General features: G+C 37.1%; 1 protein-coding gene across 7 annotated transcripts; it reads right to left on the minus strand.

Moving 5' to 3' along the window:
- On the minus strand, positions 1-20,372 carry ush1c (Usher syndrome 1C). Of its 7 annotated transcripts, none has more exons than XM_060886517.1 (21): positions 20,249-20,372; positions 18,310-18,377; positions 17,189-17,332; positions 15,785-15,923; positions 14,421-14,529; positions 14,259-14,283; positions 13,233-13,290; positions 13,028-13,131; positions 12,140-12,224; positions 11,977-12,036; positions 11,811-11,867; positions 10,533-10,675; positions 10,164-10,229; positions 9,950-10,086; positions 9,629-9,675; positions 3,348-3,389; positions 2,741-2,794; positions 2,162-2,261; positions 1,914-2,023; positions 1,434-1,489; positions 1-238 (listed from the first exon to the last, which is right to left on the minus strand). In XM_060886517.1, the coding sequence occupies exons 1-21, from the start codon at positions 20,282-20,284 to the stop codon at positions 226-228; spliced, it is 1,653 nt and encodes a 550-aa protein (XP_060742500.1). In that variant the 5' UTR covers positions 20,285-20,372; the 3' UTR covers positions 1-225. The 7 variants fall into 7 exon arrangements, 6 of the variants coding, with proteins under 6 accessions (XP_060742500.1, XP_060742499.1, XP_060742504.1 ...); XM_060886516.1 differs by having other exon boundaries at positions 9,575-9,675; XM_060886522.1 differs by lacking the exon at positions 1-238 and adding an exon at positions 268-1,047.
- Positions 20,373-20,963: the final 591 nt, after the last annotated feature.

Genomic DNA, 20,963 nt, shown 5'->3' on the forward strand with positions numbered 1-20,963 from the left:
TCACAATTACATCTTTTATTGTTCTTAAAAATTCTCTTGACACGTTTGTGTAACTTGTGACTTGATGACTTTATGTAGAACAAAATATGCCAATATTTCATAACCAGTATACAGTATATTTTAGCATTATTTGCATTAATCATGGTTTTACATTATGAATACACATTAAGTTTTACAAAATGTAAAGGAGGACGGATTTTCAAAGAATTTCCTTGAGGCTCGATCTTAGAAGAAAGTCCTGTAAAATAGAGGTTAGATTACAGTTAAAACGTGTTACAAACAAGGAGGATATTTTCACTCTGTCACACGTTTAGAGAACAGTGAATAAAATATAGACTTCTGAAAACACAGGCATCAAAGAGGATTCAGGGATAGAAACACTTCAGCAGCGAAGCATGTTGCTAAATGAAATGAATCTTCATACATTACATTTCAGCTGATATTCTTAATTTCCAGTAGCTATTCATTCTAAACTACATTTTCAGATGTAAAATCTAAATTCTTTTGAAATTCTTGTTTTCTAGTTTTGAAAGTAGAAAATAGCAACATGCTGCTTTGAGGGTTGAGATCAAACCGACACCAAAGTTTCTGTATGAGTCATGACATGTAACAGTCCCTTTGAACAACATCATTCAGAAAGACTGCCAAAGGTTCTGGCTGGGACACAGAACCATTCAGGTCCATCATTTATTCTGTAGAATAAATGTGAGCAGATCTTTTAGGTGTGCATACACATCTTACGATGCACGTCACTGTCTGAATGCCTCATTAACCATTTGTGCTTTATTAACAGATCATGAAATACAGAGCTAAAAAATTACATGGACGGTACGCGTGGTGTTCTTGACTGTCTGAGAGACCGTCACATGTACATGATGCATACGCTCACTATGAAACTGGGTTAAAGGGGTTACCCAGGATTGTGTAGGTGATCAGGGTGTGGTGTGAGGTGTTTTCATCTGTAGCACATAGCCCTGCCTGTACACAGAGGCACTGCCCTGGAAAACCTTTCTGTTTGCAGTAGAACTGACTGATGCTGCTTTAGGGCTGGACATGTTGCACAGGGACAGGCAGATGTTCAGCACAGACACATAAACACTATAGGCAGCTTGCTTTACATCACACAATAAACAGAGCCATGAACATTTAAGTATGACTTCAGACATGAGTACGACTGAAAAGTTTTGGATTGCAACATGGAAGGTGCTGCAAAAAAGGAAAAATTAGATCGACTAATAGAATGTAAAACCTAAAAAAGTAAAATGATGTTTTCATCGATCTTTATGAAGCAAATGTATAACATTAACTTATTAGAATTTTTAAATGATAACATTAATTTATTCACTTATTAAAATGTATTTAAATAATGATTTCATAGAGGAATCATCCATAGGAGCATGAGAAAAAATAAATAACAAAGACAGTGTACATACACTTCATCTTCATATTCCTTTGGTGGAGAAACTGCTATCACAAGGTCAATCCAGTCCTAAAGACACACACAGGCACGCACGCACGCACGCACGCACACACACACACACACACACACACACACACACACACACACACTCATTAGTGTCACATCAATATAACTAAAATGATAATTATAATAATTATATCTAAAGGAAAAATAATGTGATCTTATTATCTTATTTAGTTAGAAAATAAAACTAATATGAATGTGTGTGTGTGTGTGTGTGTAAGCTTTAATGTCTATATGATTTCATTTTTAGGACATTTTTAAATATTCAAACAAAAAGATCAATTTGACTCATTCCTAGACTAATGATATGTTTATAACCAGATAGCCTTTAAATCAAGTTTCTCCACAAACACACAGATGTTGTGTGCAGACAGGTAAGTAAAATATCCTTGTTGTCAGTATTTATAGCAGCACGTTTTAAAGATCTCACCCCTCCACTGTTCCAGGCCCGAGCCAGAGAGTTCTGCCCTTCAGTCAGAGTGACATCTGTCAGGATTTTTCCATTTACTGCCATGATTTCATCACCGGCCACCACGCCACCTGAGAGTTCCATGCATATAAATTAGCAATTAGTGACAGCAATGAATAGAGTACACATGTTTAACAAAGTTCTGATGACCAGCACAAAGACCTGAAGCTGATCAGATTATTGCAGTAATGATATTTAAGTCATCTCACCATGCTTATCAGCTGAGCCGCCTTCATAAATGGCTGAAACCACAAGTTTTCCCAGTGGAGAGTCTATCCCCCCTTCCACAACGAGGTCCAGTGGGCCCTCCTGCACAACATGCACACAACATAAAAAGCCTCAATCTCAGAAGGATTTGTCCCTGTATAGTTTACTGACATCCTTCTGCTTCATCAATTATTAAGATGAAGAACCTAACAATTAATATTTCTTATATTTTAATATTTCCTTGACTTTTATTGATTAAAACATTTTATTGAGAATTGGAGCCAGAGCATACAAAGTCTCTCCTTACTGGAAATTCTAAAACACCCTGGTTAAAAATATCGCTCTCTGCATTTCACATTCAAACAAATAATCTACTAATCTATTAAAACATAAATCAGAGATCACCAAGTACTGTTATACACATCAAAAACAGTGTGTATATAACACCAAGACATGTTCCACTTCCTCTCTACTGATAACTGTCAAGAATGCATTACAGTTTACACTCTACACATCCCTGAAGCTTGTTTATATGAACAACTGCAATGTTAAGCATCAAGCTGATAAGGATATAATGTTACCTTCTTAATTCTCAGCAGCCGCACATCTTTTCCTTCTATCTGCTCGGGGGTAAACTGTAATGTGTGTACACAAATGGTGTTGACAGAGCGTGCACCAAAAGAACAATGGGATATTAGCTACGTGGCACAAAAATGGCATGTAATGAAGTTGATGTCAAACAGATGACACAGTTGATGTTTTTTTTAACATAATCTGACATGTCTTTCATTATGCTGCTTAGAAAAATGCTTTGAACATAACATCAAAATCTCCTCGTTATATTAGATGATAACATTTGTGATAACAACTAAAACAGGTTTTGATTCCAAACATTGTATATTATAGATTTGAGAGGAAGCTGAGCAGCAGATTTTGTATAAATATAGATATTTTGTAAAAGTTTGACCAGCAGTACATCGTACTAAAACCCTTAGACATTTCTTATTTTCTTCTAAATATAAAGCTACTAGAGTATATCAGCAAATACTCTATCGTTCTTTTGCTAGAGAATATTTTCGAAACCAACAGAGAAGTGAGGATTGCAGGTTGAGTGATACTGTAGTCTTGAGAATAAAAATAGCAGCTCCATATTTTTTTACTATACAGAACCCTGAAGCTATACAGTACCATTGAATAGGGATCGAAGTCGTCCACATATTTCTGGAAGCCCTATTTAAACAAATAAGAGAAGAAACAGTTTTAGTCTCTGTGACTGTCAAATGTCATAAGGATACTTCAGGAAAAATCTTAGTAGGCAGCACACAATCTAGTGGGTATTGATTTCTGTGAGTTCACATGTCATGAACATTACAAGTCTGTCTACTGCTTAATTACTATTTCTCACCGGCTTTGACTGCACAACTTGTCAAGCTAGTGATTAAACACATTCCACACCCCTTAATCAATTTCCTTGTTTATGCATGACATTAGCATTAGTTAAGCTAGTGTAAATAAGAAACACCAGTGAAAGCCCTTTTATTTTAAATTTTTTTTAGATAAATATGTGAAAATGTGATTATTTTAAAATAAAACTAATTATACACAGAATCTAATTTATAATAAACAAGTAAATGTTGCACTTACAGATGATTAATGTCCCCATAGTTTATGTATATGACAAAAATGGAAAGCAAGACTAAAGGAAATTGTTTGGTTGGATCACTGGAAGCTTTGTGCTGGTATACGGAACAAATGTTCTTCGAATAAAGAGTGAATAATGCAATCTGTAACATTTACATGTGGTCACAGTGAAGGATTATAACGGTTTTGTTACACCTACACACACTCACACAGAGCTTCAAAAAGAAAATAAAGAAAATAGCAAATTCAGATATACCATAACTGAAAAAGAAAGCATCAGTCTTTCTTTTGCAGTTGATGGTACATTCAGCATAGAAGCTCTAGCTGATGGTTAAACGGTAAAATAAGGTGACAGGAGTTTTAAAACAGCAGCAAAGGTAAGGTGAAGTGTCTGAGGAGTTCCTTAGCTATCTGAATTACATGCATAAAATATGTATAGGTTAATATAAAAATGCAGCCTTCAATCATCTGCTGCATTTTCATCCTTTAAGCCATCGGCATTATTATAATATTAAAAACCCCACAACTGATAACAATTGATAAATCTTTAGTAAATCCTTTTTCAGTAGTGATGCTCCTTAGATTCAGCTTTACTCAATATTTCTTAAATATAAACATAAAATAGGCTAAATGGAATTCCCTATCTGTCATATTGTAGACAGAAAGACACTTGGCTTTATAATTAGTATGTCTTCACAGGGTTTAAAGAGATAATGTTTAACAACGTAATAGTTTCTTAAGAGCTTGATCCAAGACACAGTCAGAGTGCTGTAATATATCATATGGTCAATAGCATGGTGTGCTAAGACAACACAGAGACTACACTGTGTAAATTCCACAGTTGACTATCACCAGTGATATGGTGTAGGCTCAGCTGTGATTAGGTAAGAAATCTAAGAAAAAAGAAACAAAAAAAGAAAAGAAGAGATGAGCAGGGGTCAATGTAGTGCTGGTATAATACAGCCCTTTGTAGAAATCTTGAAGAAGATTCCCCAGAATGCAAAATATATAAATTTAAAAAATAAATAAAAACTATTTTTTATTTGTTTTTTTGTTTTTCGATTGTGCTTACAATTTATGCTGGCGCAAATCAGCTCTATATAGCTAATGAACAATCTTGAGATAACATGAGCGAGATGAAACGTCCTGAGAAACAAAAGCTTAAGGGGAACCAGAATCAAAAGCTAGTACAAGGGAGCTTGTTTTATTCCTAAGGTACCTAAGATAATAACTTATTATGAACACATCACCCAGACACCAAAGAGCAGCACACAGAAAACACTCAGATGGAAAAAGCACCAGTCACTGGTCTTTGATTACTTGTTTCTTCTTGGACTTAAATGATGTGTTGTACACCACCATCCTCTTAAGCATCTGTGGTGACTACAATGTAGAATCAGATGTAGAACAGTATTACAACACAAATCAGTTTCTCTCACACACACATTTACATGTACACAAGGAATTTACCTCAGAGCTATAACCATAAAGAGTCAAAATACTTCACTGTCAATGTTTGAGGAAAATCCAATAAAAAACTTATTGACATACCTAATTTTTAAATTTCAACATTTGTGACTCTTAGACAGGAGTTTTTAAATCCAGTACTGCTCTGGTAAAATATACTGTTTTCAGTAGAACTCACACCTGACCCATTAACTCTCAAACATTTATGTAACATAGATATTTTGGCAGCTGTGAACACATCAAACCATGCAGGGCAGTGGCTGCTCACCACCATAACTGCAAAACTATTTCATATATTTTATATGCCATTAGGTCAGGTTTGCATGGGTACTCTGACTGGTCTACAGCTACACGGCCCCATACAAAGCAAGCTTTAATTCACAGAGTTATCTGACAAATTTTCACCAGCAGTAACTTTTACAGCAAATAGAGCTACAGTAGCTCTTCTGTAAGATCGGACCAAACAGGCTAGTCTTCATTCCCCAACATGCATCAGTTAGCCTTGGATGCAATGACCCTGTTTCAGGTCCACTGGTCATTCTTCCTTGGACCACATTTGTAAAGTACTGACCACCACATACTGGAAACGCCTCACAAAGACCTGCTGTTTTGGAGCAGCTCTGACCCAGCTGTCTACTGTTTCATAATTTGTCCCTTGTCAAAGTCAATCAGATCCTGACGCTTGCCCATTTTTCCTGCTTCCAATATATACATTTTGAGAACTGACTGTTCGCTTACTGCCTAATATATCCTTTACCCCCTGACATGTGCACTGTTGTGAGAAAATCAATGTAATTCACATGACCTTTCAGTGGTTTTCATATTATGACTTATCATTGTGACAGCTCTAATGATCAAAGTAGAATAGAGGGAGGCCAAAGCAAGTTGTGTTTTTCTGTGATTTAATAAGACAAAGCTGAAAGCCATGAGGATGTGTAGATGTGGAAACTAGAAAGTCTATCAATCACAGCCTTTAGATTCTACATTCTAAGACTCATTATGTGCACAACAGGCTTTGACCTCCCTCCCTCTTCCTTCTACTCTCTCGACTTCCCTCAAGGTAGAAATGCTAATTTTGAGATTCTTGACTCATAAATCAATGCAGTCAAGAAGATGCACCACCTGAGGACATCACTCATGAATTGAAAAGCAACCTCCACAATAATATTCAGTTAACCAAAAAGACATTAGACAACACTATGCTATTTCCATCAGCATGCACACACATACGTAGACTTACCGTGGGTTCGGGCCGTATTACATGTCTGTATGAGGTCTTGGATTGGGGCAACATGACTGGTTTTGACATGACTGGGTTCACTTGTCTCCTCTGATTAGGAGGACTGGGTGCTATTTGCTACAGAATGACCATAGTGCAGAAGGAATTTGTGAAATTCAAAGTAAACTTTGACCTATGCTATTCACACTATTAACACAAAATGTTCTCAAAGCAAACAAAGCAAACATGTAGCAGTCCTTAAAAATATATTTTTTAAAAAGAATAGCTCAAGCTCACCAGTGGACTGCTGGAGGTTGATATCCTGCTAACATTAGAAGTGTTTCTCATCACCTAGACCATATTAACAAAATGACAAATCTAAATTTTAGCAATTAACTAAACACATGGTACCATCCTTCACGTATAGCATAGGGGTGGACAAATCACAAATTCATTAAATGTGACGAGATAAATCTGATTTAATTCAGTGCATCAAATCAGGACCTCGAAAAAATTAATTATTTGAGTTTCAATTAAAGTATGTTGATATGTTTCATAAACATATGTCCCAAGAAAATATGTGCTTTGGGTTTTTGCAAGCATCTTTTTTTTCCTTGATATGTCTAAGTATGGGTTTACAGCTTGCCGTGCTAGAAGGAGATTTATGCTATGTTTAGACATACTTGAAGTGACAACAGCAATCATTGACAACTAGATATGGGCATGTAAAGAGATATGACAATGGAGAGAAAGATTTTGTTTTATGCAAATATTAAGGAACATTGTATAGTGACTACCAACAAGAGTGAAGACAGTAGAGAATACATGATCCATGACAAAGGGCACACACTGCTTCTCCTTCATCTCATATATGACACATATAATCACTTTTGAATTTTATATACAAATGCTCTCCATCCAGAATTATTTTATTTATTTTAGTAGCAATAAAACTGATTTGGAATGCTAGTTGTGCCTCCTACTCAGACTTAATCTCTGCTTTCCTGGGCACCAGGTCCACTGATTTGTCCACCTCTAAACAAATCAATCTTTTTTTTTTTTTTTTTTGCACAAACTGCACAAACAGCAATCTAAAAAAAAATCAACATCTCTGTTATGCCACCTGAACTCAACATGACATAATTTTCTATCCTAATTCATGCCATTTTATCCTGCAAATTAAACACAGAATCTTAACCAAGATTAAAATCCAGTCAATCAAACAAAGAGTGCTCAACTTGAGCTAACACTTTGTTTTGATTGCAATGATTGCTACCTGTGCACTGCCATGGAAGGAGGGTTCATTTGAGCCATTTCTATGGTAGCCACCACCTCGCTGCTTGTAGCCATTGTCCTCCCATTCGTTCCTATGTTCTGAGAGGCTGTGGGGTTGGTGGTAGCTCTTGGGGAAGGTTTGGTAATCTAATTGTTGAGGTGGGGGAGGTGGTGGAGGAGGTGGTGGTGGAGGTGGAGGAGGTGGTGGTGGTGGTGGAGGGGGGTGAGAGAAAGATGTAGACCAGGAGGCCTGAGCCTGAGGTCTGGTGGTTGAAGGGGGTGGCCGTCTACGACTAATGGAAGCAGGAGTTACTCTGGGAGCATGAGGAGAAGGTGGCCGCTGTGGAGCTGGATGTGAAGGTGGGGGAGGATAAGAGGGAGCAAGTGATGGCCTAGGGGATGGAGAAGGGTGGACAGATTTCTGATAGAAGTGGGGTGAAGGTGGAGGAAGAGGTAAAGGTGGTGGGGGATAATTGGCTGTGGGTGGAGTAGGGGCCAGTTTTTTCAGAGGCTGCCTTAGACTCTGGTCCACCTCGTCTAGGTTGATGTCATCAAGGTCAGTAGTGGCAAGCTGAAAACCTCCTGGAAATCTTTTCACCGTAGACACTGGAGATCGAGATGGACTCAGCTGTACAAAACAACTCATCTGGTTAAAAATCATAACTTCTCCACCTCACAACAAGCACCTCAAACCCAAAACAAGCTACTGCTAAATTCACAATAACTGCAGACAACCACACAAAATAAACACACAGCTCGACACATGCTCTGCAAATCTTCACCCAGTCTGCACTTTTACCTCAGGAGAGTCATTCTCCACCGAGGAAATCTGCTCCAATCTAGTCTGGCAGAGCCTCTCCACCCAGTACTGCACTTTCTCTGATTCCTCCAGATCCTCCCGCTCGGTCTCTGTTACCTGCCCACACCAGCACATGCTGATCCACAGAAACACCTTAAAGACCTTAAACAGATAATTCTACTGGCTTCCCTTTGTGTGATAAATGCTGTTTTTTAAATATTACAGTTTCCACAAGCCCCAGGGACATATATCAAGGATAATAATCAGAATCAGAATCAGAATTAAGTTTATTGGCCAAGAGCTGACACACAAAAGGAATTTGGCTCCAGCTGTAAAAAAAAAAATTAACTCACTCTAAGAAAATACATTCTAATTGCACTTGAATGAAAATTGTACCTCTTGCAAGAGTCGATTAATTTTCATCTGTTTCTCTCGTTCAAGTATTTCTTCTTTTTCCTTGGCCAATTTCAGCTCAAACTCCATCTCTTTCTTGCTCTTTTTCTCTGTTGTAAGTGTGTCTGTCTTGGAAATCTTCTTTTTCTTCTTCTTTGTCTCTTTTCCTTTCTGAATATTTATAATAATTGTTTTTTTCTGTATTACATGGAAGTTTGTTTTTATGCACACCACACAAAAAACCACCCATATGCTGTCATTCAAACACAACAGATACTATACAGACACGCTGACTTCATGTTACTGTTCCCAAAATTAGACTCATTTCTGAAGTTTCAGGGACTGTATCACAAACACTGCTCTTAATTCAAACGCACAAAGTACCTTTCTGAGTGTAGGAAACTTTCCTTCATAGCGGTAAAACCAGTTGCGAGCTATTGGATCAAGATTAAAAAGGATTAAACAGGAAGTGACATGTTCAGACAAAAACAGTTTCAATTCACCAGCTTCCAAAATGACCCAACCAACCAAAATAAAGTGTAAGGGCTTGCATCCTCTTATGTGCCGTGATGCAGAATTGGAAAAGAAAGTAGGAAGGAGTTGTCAAAGGAAAACCTTTACATGCAGAGATTGATACGACACATTTCCCTTCGAGAACAGTTCAGCTGCACTCACTTCTCTGTCCTCTTTTTCTTCTTCTTCATCACTGTCAGCTTCTGCAACTGTATAGGTCAAGTTCACGTAACAGCAGAGACAGATAGAAAGAGTCAAAAGAAGAAAAGAGAAAGAAATTGCATTCCTGAAAACTGAATGCACATTCATTCTTGTAAGTAAAAAAGGTAAGGTATTAAGTAAGTAGATGTCTAGATGACATGTGCTGTAAGCATATTATCATCAATGAAGAACAGGAAGGTTTTAGCGAGATTTCACTCTCCACATTCATGCATAGTAACACAGGTATAAGTATGCTGCAGCGTATCAGTTCTGTGGTCGTACCTGAGCTCCTAGGTTTCGATGGAGGTGGAGAACGCGATGGAGGTGAAGGAGGAACAGGAGATGGACTTTTAGACCTCTCTCTGGAACCCCAGTCTTCCTCCCATTGCCTATTCTGCTTTCTCTCTTCAGCCTCTATCCTGAAACACATACAGTACACATGAAACAAGGGCTAGAATCAGCCACTCTGTCTGCAGCTAATGCTTAGCTGATTTACTTTTCCATCTCCTTTCTGTATCTTTCCTCTTCCTCTGCAGCCTTCTGTTCAATCTCCATCTTTCTCCTGCAAATGAAAAAACAACAACAGAAATGATCACCAACCAACTGTCTGTCAAAAATGAAACATGTGCAAATGAAATGCACATGTCAATGTTCTAAAGCCACAGATGGGTGCTGAATTATTTATACCTGCATGTATTATCTATTAAAAATGAAATCCTGTGATTATTCTGAAGAATACATCCCTGAAGAATACAGTCTATATGTACTACAATCTTATAGTCTATTAGAAAAACTAGATACACAAATCACAAATTAGACAAATCCATTTTTGTCATATAAGGCAAAGTTCTGGCATCAGACTGACATTCGCTCTTTTTCCTGTTGCTCTTTAATGATTTTGTTGGTCTCCACTGCCACTTTCTTCTGTTGCATGAGCTCCTGCCGCTCAATCTCTCGCCGAGCTTCTACTGCCAGTTTCTCCTCATCTGTCATGAACAACTCTCTACCCTGAAATAAATCCATATAAAGAAACGAATCAGGGATAGCACAAACATGTACATGTATACAAAGACACTGATTATAAACCTTCTCTTTAAATCTACCATAACTGTAAATATTTTTACTGTAAATCAGACCTAAACTTTAAATGAACTGACATTAGCGTTTGATTAACATAAATCAATAAAGTGAAAGAAAAGAAAAAAGTCCACCTGAAACTCATTAAATATGTCTATATTAAAATATTTGTGGGGGGCACGGTGGCTTAGTGGTTAGCACGTTCGCCTCACACCTCCAGGGTTGGGGGTTCGATTCCCACCTCCGCCTTGTGTGTGTGGAGTTTGCATGTTCTCCCCGTGCCTCGGGGGTTTCCTCCGGGTACTCCGGTTTCCTTCCCCGGTCCAAAGACATGCATGGTAGGTTGATTGGCATCTCTGGAAAAATTGTCCGTAGTGTGTGAGTGCGTGAGTGAATGAGAGTGTGTGTGCCCTGAGATGGGTTGGCACTCCGTCCAGGGTGTATCCTGCCTTGATGCCCGATGACGCCTGAGATAGGCACAGGCTCCCCGTGACCCGAGGTAGATCGGATAAGCGGTAGAAAATGAGTGAGTGAGTGAGTAAAATATTTGTGAACTGATTCTGGTGCCAATTTATTAGATTAATTTGTTGGATGGTGCTTTATTTAAGTTAGATGTGTACCAAGCTGACATCACAGGGCACCGGTGTAGTACACTTGGAAGTTCTGTAAACAATAATTATCTTTTGTAAAATACATATCACACACACAAAAATCAAACAATCAGCCATCTAATCAGCCGATAGAATCACCTTGGTATCTAACTGGCCTTATAACTTTGTGACACTTCTCAATTCATTGTTCTCAACTGAGGGAATGAAGAAAAAGACTCATTAGATTTTTATCACATTGTCTTCAGGAATGCTCGACAAATCCTGAAGCCTATAAGTAAGAAAAGACCTTCTAAGACACTCCAATTTCCTGTCCTTGAGTGAAGCCGTGTGCAGAATGACTGTGCAGAATGAAATCCTCTGTGAGTTACAGATTTGCTATGTACTAATGAGCGCTGCAGAGAACCGCATGAGCCAATTGTGCCTGAGGTGGACAGCATTACACTATTATTACTTACAGCTCCAGTGAGGACCGTAATTGTTAGACTCCTACTGCTCTTCAACACTCGAACAGCCTACAAAAACAACACAACATTTCCAGTTGGTTTGGAAATTCAGGAAATACAGTACTTAGAATACTTCAGTATGATAGATATGCTGACATGATGAGAAGCCTTACTGTACCTCCTTGTGGTCCACATTAGAGAACTCCACGCCGTTGACCTCGACAATCTGGTCCCCAATCTACATCCCCCAAATCAATAAACATGTCAGTCTCACTGTTTAGATAATAAATCAGTAATGACTTGTTAAGGAGGTTTCTGTGCAACGAGTGAGATTATAATACCTGCAGGCCCACTTCTGCAGACAGAGAGCCAGGCTTTACATTGCTGATATAGATCCCTGGTTTTTGAGTTGGTCCACTCGAGATACTACAGCAAACAGCAATGATGATTTTTAGCAATTGTTGGGATTTATGTGCCTTTTTTTATACAGAAATGCTCTTTAAAATCCAAAACCTGTTTACTTAATGTAGTGTTAGCTATACACCCACTAGCATGTCACACATTATTTAGTCTTTTATACTGTGCTTCTGTAATATTGCTTCTGTTACTATGTTCCAGGAAACATAAAAAAAAACATATTTATCTGTAAGATTTAATGGTCCTGACTTATCCTGATATAGTATCATAGGCAATACGTTATATGACAGTCATATTTGTAATAAACTATGAACACATTCATATCATGTTAAATGAATTTATAAAACATTATTGAGACTGTTATAATTGTTCATGAATATTTATTGCTTTTATAGCTATATTCATTATGCATTATGGAATAATAAATAAATTTGCATTAAAAACTGCCTTCATAAAAAATGGTAGTATAGCATATAGCAGGGTAGCATAGCATATTTTTTAATGTTAGATTAGAGCTAAAGCTGTCAACATTGCGAACAAGAAAACTGTAGCAGCCAAAGACAGCAAAGGTTTACAACACATACTGCTCTATGCTCCATGCAATTATAAACAGCACATTCTGCTGACCACATACCACCTACTCCTGCCCTCTTGATTTCTTTATTTCACAAAACAAAGTAGTTACTGTATTCACTTATATAACATTGGTGAAAAGTTCATCAAATTCACACACACACACACACAAACACACACACACACACACACACACACACACACACACACAATACACATATGTAAGTAACAAATCTCACCTGATGCCCATGCCTTTAGTGCCAACCAGGCTAAGGAACACTTTTTTCTCTGTGATCTCTTTACCTCCAAAGGAGGCCAGGCCAGCAACACTGCTCTTCTTCTCCTGAAAAACAGTAATAACTGTTAGTATAGTACTGTAATCTATACAAACAGTATAACTACATACTTAGGATTAAGAGAGATTTTAAGTTTATTAAGACTTACTCCTGATTCAGACACAAACTGGTCCACAAACTGCCACTTCAGAGGTTCATCAGGGGACCTGATAGGGACATTGGGAATTATTAATCTTATTAGCGCACAACAATTCTAATATTTGTATGAGCAACATAATCAAATAGTGGCACAATATTTGTTTTAGTTCTGTACTCCAGCACAGAATAACTACACTATGTAGCCAAAAAGCATACAATTGCATGCTTCTAACTTTGTGGCAGTAGTTTGGGGAGTACATACTTGGGTGTGACTGTCATGTATCCACATACTTTAGGACATATGATGAAATCTCAGTTTAACCTATCAATAGTAATCATAACAAAGCAACTGTACAGAACTCAGGATGTACACTTAGAGTTCCAATGATCAAGCCAGAGAAGACATTAGCAATTGATACTGTATGAAGAAGAAGAAGCTTTGTGGGGACTTAAAAGTGAACTAGTCCTCTTCTGGGTGCCTTTAGGGGCAGATCAGGAAGAAATAAAAGTCTTTTTTGTTCCTGGTTCTGTTATTGTTTCCAGAGAGACAGGAAGAGGAAGGTGTGGACAAAAGTAATGGAACCATATAAATCATACCATTTCATCTATAAAAAAAAGGTCAGATGGGCATTCAATGGCTGCCAAAGGAAATGAAGTATTTGCTGTCTTTAGTGCATGTGACTGCTGACAGCAGCAATAAAATAATTTTTGAAAGCTACAGAGTTATAAAGGAGTAAATATACATGATTCTGGACTAGTCATCAAAAGTTAAACCTACTGACCCAGCATTTCACTTCCTAATGACATGACTATAGAAAAAAGCGCTTGAATATACAAAAAGGACTGACTAAAAACTAAGACGGTTCAAACAGTATACATCTCAATAACACAGAATAAATACATAGCATCAGTAACTATCCAGAGTCCTGGAGCACAGAGCCAAAACAACATAATCTATGGCCAATTACTATCAAATGAATACAGATTTTAAAGTTTTAGGACATGATTATGGAAGCAGATGCTGATTAAAAATTACCTCTTTACTGGAATCATTCCCACATCTGTAAATGAAACCATATAGCTTGTAAACAATCCACTTAACACATAATAAACTAAAAACTAAATCAATTTAAATGCTATAATTAAATGCAAATAATAATTGTTCTTTCAACTACTACAGCACAGAATCCTGACTCACGTCTGACTTTAAGCGAAACAGTCTTCTTAGTCTTGATAAGGCTGATAATCTCTTCATGGATGCATGAGGAAATTGAATAGCCATTGATGCGCACAATCTCATCTCCCACCTGCCAAAAAAAGGATGATTACAACCATGGTGGAGCTTCACCTTCCTGCTTGGTCACTAAAGTCACTAATACTAAAGTATTTAACATTTATGATCAGTCTGTCCACTTACATTTTGATTTAACTTCTTTTATGAGATTTTCATAAATTCTGGCAATAATATTAACTTTTAAGTGATCTTCTACAATGCTATTTTTATTCATTTTTACAAATTCCAAAAACACAAATATACGTATAAAATGTTTAAATTCTGCTACCACGTAAATATTGAACAAACTTCAGCACCCCACAAATTTTTTGGAGGACCTCACTTCATTAAAACATATTTTTGTAGATGCTTTGACAGAGACTATATCATCAAGCCATCTCTGAAAACAACAGTAGCTTTTCAATCCCTCAATATGATTCTCTTTGTCACAACTACTGTATGTCCCTCATTAGTGCCAACTGGAAAAATAAACCAGACAGGCAATTGTGTTAGAACACTCAAAGAGGGACCTGATGTGATATCTCAATAAAATTCCACAGGAATAACATGTAAATATATCTTGAAGTTGTGAGCAGGAAATGGAGGAGATTCTTGAGAAGAGATCTTGTGGAGTTTGATGGATAACTGTTCTTAAACTATCTTGAAATTAAGATTGTAGATTGTTTATATATATATCATTAGAAAAAAGTGCCTGCAAATGGTTCTTACATCTTACTTCTAAACTTTTCTAAGAGACTACAGATGTCTTCTATTGTAGAGTAAATCCTTCCACACATTAATTACCAGCATACAAATTTACCTATTTTTTTTTTTATAGGAATTACAATTAAGTAAAAGAAAAATGCAGGAAAAATGCAGGACAACTATTCCAGAAAGTCATGAATCCTTTTAAGTCATTGTAAAGACTCTTTGGAAAAGAAAACACTGCTAAAAATGCACGCTTTGCAAAATTGATTCATGGCTTTTTACTCCACCTAGTGGTGTAAGGGTGTCCTAACATCAATACAACGTAGCTGTCTTGGCTCTTGCTTCTTATCAAGTTACTATTGTACAAATGCAATCTCTAGAAAAAGATATACTTCATATTCTGATTTATAGGCTGCACATGACATACTTTATTCATAGTAAAAACAAGTAGATATTTTTGGAGTAAATGCTTAGTGATTACATTTTTGGAGTCTGTTAATAAATTTGCCTCTCTCTCTCTCTCTCTCTCTCTCTCTCTCTCTCTCTCTCTCTCTCTCTCTCTCTCTCACTCACTCACTCACCTGTAGGCCCACATTTCCAGCCTGTCCATCCTTTACAATCTGTGAGATGAAGAGCCCACTGCCAAACTCAAGTCCACCTCGTACACTCAGGCCCAGGCCTTCAGGGTGATTGCGATCCAAACGCACTTCCTTCAGCTTCCTGCATACAGACAAGAAATTCAAATTACAAGACAAATTTATGCTAAGTATGCACACTAGAACCCTGTTTGTATTTGGACTGCATCTCAATAAGATTTTAACTGTAGCAATTACAGTTAAGCCTGAAATCTGATTTCTTGTTAAAATGGGAATCAACTTATTACATTTGACCACTTCCACTGGAGCATTTGCATCTATTAGAAGGGTAATACAAGGGCATTTTTCTGTATATATGTATATTAAGTACACTATGTAGTCAAACATACTTTGTACGCTACCAGACCTTTACACACATATGTGGTTCTTTGCCAAACTCTTGCCACAAAGCAACAGTTAAATAGGATGTGTACATGTTGTAGCATTAAGACTGGAACTAAGGGGCCCACGCATGTTCCTGCATGACAATGCCCCTGTGCACAAAAGCAATGTCCAATAAGATATTGTTTGCCAGGGTTTTAGTGGAAGATCTTGAGTGGTCTGCACAAAGCCCTTGTATATATTGTACTGAATAACTTTTAGGATGAACTGGAACGCTGACTGCACACCAGGTCTCCTCGCCTGACATCACTGCCTGAGCTCACTAATGCCCCTGTGGCTGAATGGAAACAAATACGCACAGTCATGCTCCAGAAATCTTGTAAAAAGCCTTTCCAGAAGCATAGAGGTCAATATAACAGCAAAGAAAGGCTAAATCTGGAACAAGATGTTTAACAATCAAATATGGGTGTGATGGTCAAAGGTCCACACACTTTTGGCCATATAGTTTATTCTTTAAAAACTTCATCAATAGATGCAAATGTTAAAATGATACTCTCTCATTCATCAAAACTGACTACTGTGGACCAGAAATCAGTTATATGTTATAAAAAAAATAATAAAGCTATATAATATGTACTATATAGAAATACATAAATAAAATAAATGAATATACATTTTAATATCAAATAAAACATTATGTTGTCTCAAACATTATGTTGAATTTCAGTTACAAAGCATCATATGTCAAAGCTTAGACTGCACATTTCAGATAACTATATTCAATACAGCTGAGAACTGGCAGGTTCTACTTTATTAGTACTTTGTCATACTGGATTACACTCCTGGGGTTTATAACCAGCATCCTTCTGACATGGTTCACCGAGCCTGGGAAAGAGCAATTACTTTACCCCAGTATAAGGGCAGAGTGGATCACCCCTCCCTCTTATTCTTTCTCTGTTTGTTAGCATTTCATTTTTCTATAATAATTTATTTATACCATCTTCTCACCTGGATCTCTTTGGGGTAAGGTTGTCATACTCCACCTGGTGTTTGAGAGGAATTAGAGGCCGGATCGCATCAAACAGAGGAAGACGGTTTGGATCATTAATCACCAGCTTCAAGTCACCCACCAGGACAGGCAGATCCATAGACCTGATAGAAAGCAGACAGATAAAGATTATTCCATAAACTTGGGTCTTAAAAGACTTAGAGACAGTAGAGCAAGTCTAATGTAGCACTGCAGGTCATTTGAATAAAATAAAATGACTACATTTTGACATATAAAACAGTTGCTATATTAAACATAACTAGACAAATAAACATTCTTAATGAAAACATATGCAGGTCTGGCTCAGAAAAACGATAAAATTTAGTAATTTGTTCTATAGCTTAATTAATATTCTTTCCCATAGAGATAAATTTAAAAACAGCAAACGTCTTGTGGTTCTATTCCCAAATATTGTGCTTGAGAAAACTTAGTTTTCTCATATGACCCTTAAAAATAATGCTTTTTGGATTTAGTGTTTTGCCATGGTCTATGAAACTTTGATGACTGTTTTTTCACTCCTGACTCAAATATCAATAGCAAAGGGGCTTTTGTGAATGGCTGCATGTGACCAGGTGGAGATTGGAAACTATCAGATCCCCATCCAATAAGACAACCTTTAGCTGCTGGTCCAATAGAGCAACCACACAAAGATCAGGTGGAAAACCTGTTCTTATTGTTCATATAAAAAGAAACCTAATATATAATTCAACTGCATGTAACAATATTATTTTCCTCATTATTCTACAAACTTTCATGTCTTTCATGTTTACATTTCAGCAAAAATGATATACAAAAATGAACATAAAAATAAAAACAAGCAGAAAATGACTGTCATGTCAAAGGATTTTGAGAGGTTTGAAGCTAGAGTGTAGATCAACTGTCAAACCTGAATCATAGAGAAATAACCAAAGACTAATATGATTTACCCTTCTCACCTTCCCATAATAACAATATGAAATGTTTGAAAAAAATGTTAGTGTTTGATAAAGCGTGCGTTTCTTCTATCTATAATGAATAATGAAAAACGACAGATTGAAAACCACTCAATCAATATAATACATTAGATAATGAAGAAACCTACTTATGATACATGCGCAGAACATCATACAGGTAATCCTTTTCTGCCTCATTATCAATCAGCAACTCAACCTGCGAAAAGTAACGGCACATAAAATCATTAGAAGACCCTGTTCAATTCAGGCATTCTGTGGAGACCATCACACTCACCATATGGTGACTGAACTGCTGTAAAAAGATTTTAAGAAAACGTTTCGGCCAGTCAATGATGCCACACATCTCTCTCAGGGACACAACAGCAAAGAGAAAGGTTTTTGCTGTTGGCTGCGGGAGGTGTGTTTCAGTGGCCAGTTGAACTGATGTGACACATGCTATTGTTCTTGGTCAGGTGGAAATAGTTGGGTGCTGATCTGCTCCACTAGACTTGCTCATTCCACTGCACTCCACGTTGTCACCCTGAGCGGCTCAGTTTACATGAACTTGCATGGCCAAAGGTGCATCATAGCAAATGTTTATATGAGACATAATATCACAGAACTGAAAAGATTAAAGGAGAGTGAGATTCATATTATAATATTATTACCAACTTTCTTGCACATGTCAAATGCTGTATAAATTATTAAAAAATGTTTATATTTTATTTTTTTTGGTACGGGTCAAATACAAAGTGCCCCATTTTTGTCACATGAAGGCTGTTTATATTACAGAATATATTTCTATGCATATATTATAATGTATATAAGACTAGCACGTAAATGACCAGTGTTGCATTCAGGGTGCCTTCCTGTCTGTCTGAATGAATGAATGAATGAATTAATTAATTAATTCATTAATTAATGCACCAAAATGCACATCTAAATAGGTTTTCCTAATACAAATATCTTTGATATCAAATATATCCTTTTTTCTATATTTGGAGAAACCTGACACTGCTATTTTATTGTTACAAAAAAAGAATATATTATAATAGAATGGAATAAAAAAAATGGCAACAGTATATGATATATGAGAGGACAGATGGTGTAATAAATATGTATTATACAATCCCCATGTGTCCTTTAGCATGGACTTTGACACCATAAAGCAATAAAACTTGAATGAAATTCAGTGCATGAATCACTTCTGCATTACTGTCTTTAACGTCCTTCAAAAAATCTGTATGTGTACAACCGATGAAATCGATGATGAATTCACAATAGCTTAAAAAATGATCTGCATGCAGACATTAAACTAAGACAGAATGCTTTTACAGAAGGTCCCAGGTCTACTCAGGCAGAGGAACACTGCTGAAAATAAATATGAAGCAATCCTGTTCGCCTGAACGACCTTGTCTGACACTCCATCTATCCATCCCCCTCTTTCTCACAACACAACACAACACACACACACACACACACACACACACACACACACACACACACACAGCAGATGGGACATGGTAGATCACAGAGATCACAATGAAAACTCTAAACTAAATACTGTGCATCTTACGCCTGTTATGGGAAGTCCAACACGTCCATACGTTGTTCTTTTATCTTTATCTTTAAATGCTTATCTTGGATAGACAGAAACCACAGGGTTTAATTATTAGAGATCCTGCTTACAGTTTTAAGAGGAAACGTTTTACATGTTGCATTCAAACTGTTACAAAAGAAAAAAACATCTGTAAACCAACTCTAACCATAACTAAGTAATCTTCTGCCTCTAGACTGTTATGCTCTTCAGGAAAAGTAAAGTTGTGTACAGGTAACTTTAAACATACTCACAGTTAAGCCAGAACATATCAAAGACACCAAACACCTTAGATTATAAGAACCTGAATATACTTTAGTTGTACACTACTGCACACAAAACAAATTTCAGCTACGTTTTAATATTTGATAGCTTGTATCAGGTGCGCAGTCAGTCTTTAGCTATTCTTAAAGGACTACTGCTCATTTTCCCACAAAACAGTGGTGTGGTATCTGAGAGCATAATATTTACCTCTACAGTAACTCACTTACCTTATGGCGAAATTCTCGAGCTACTTTCCTCTCCATGTTAAAAATAAAACGTTTTGTTTTACCGCGCGCGCGCTTGTGTGTGTGTGTGTGTGTGTGTGCGTGTGTGTGTGTGTGTGTGTGTGTGTGGAAGGTGCAGCGGCCAGAGGGCGCTTTCTCTTGCACTTTACACTCCTGCTGGATTTCACTCCCTGATGGAGAAAAAGGTCACGTAGCTGTCATTAAACAGATGTTTTGACTGCGTTAAAAGCTTCCGTTTGTAAAGGTCATGTGAGGTTTGAGGATCTATTTAGCCACAGCTGGTGGATGCGTTTATTATTAGACTTGGATTAAACTATGTAAAGTGTCCACAACACAAGTCCCTGTATAATTACTATAGAAACAGTGTACCGACTGTAGGTGTAGCTATACACAGTATATACAGTATAATCATGAGCCCATTAATATACAGCTGAAACTGCTCAGCTTCTCTCTCTCTCTCTCTCTCTCTTTCTCTCTCTCTCTCTCTCTCTCTCTGTACCACCCATCATGAATCTCTCTGTATTTCCTCTTTGTGTGATGACTGTTACAAACCCCTGACAACTGAGACTCCTACTAATAAAATAAACGATTTCAAGAATAACTTGTATAAAGAATAAAAAAGTTAAACAACGTATAAGTCTGTGTGAATGAGCTTTTACTATAAAAACAATAACACAGGGCTCTCAAGTTTTGAAGA

This window comes from Tachysurus vachellii, chromosome 14 (genome assembly GCF_030014155.1).
Source record: "Tachysurus vachellii isolate PV-2020 chromosome 14, HZAU_Pvac_v1, whole genome shotgun sequence".
Lineage (NCBI taxonomy): Eukaryota > Metazoa > Chordata > Actinopteri > Siluriformes > Bagridae > Tachysurus > Tachysurus vachellii.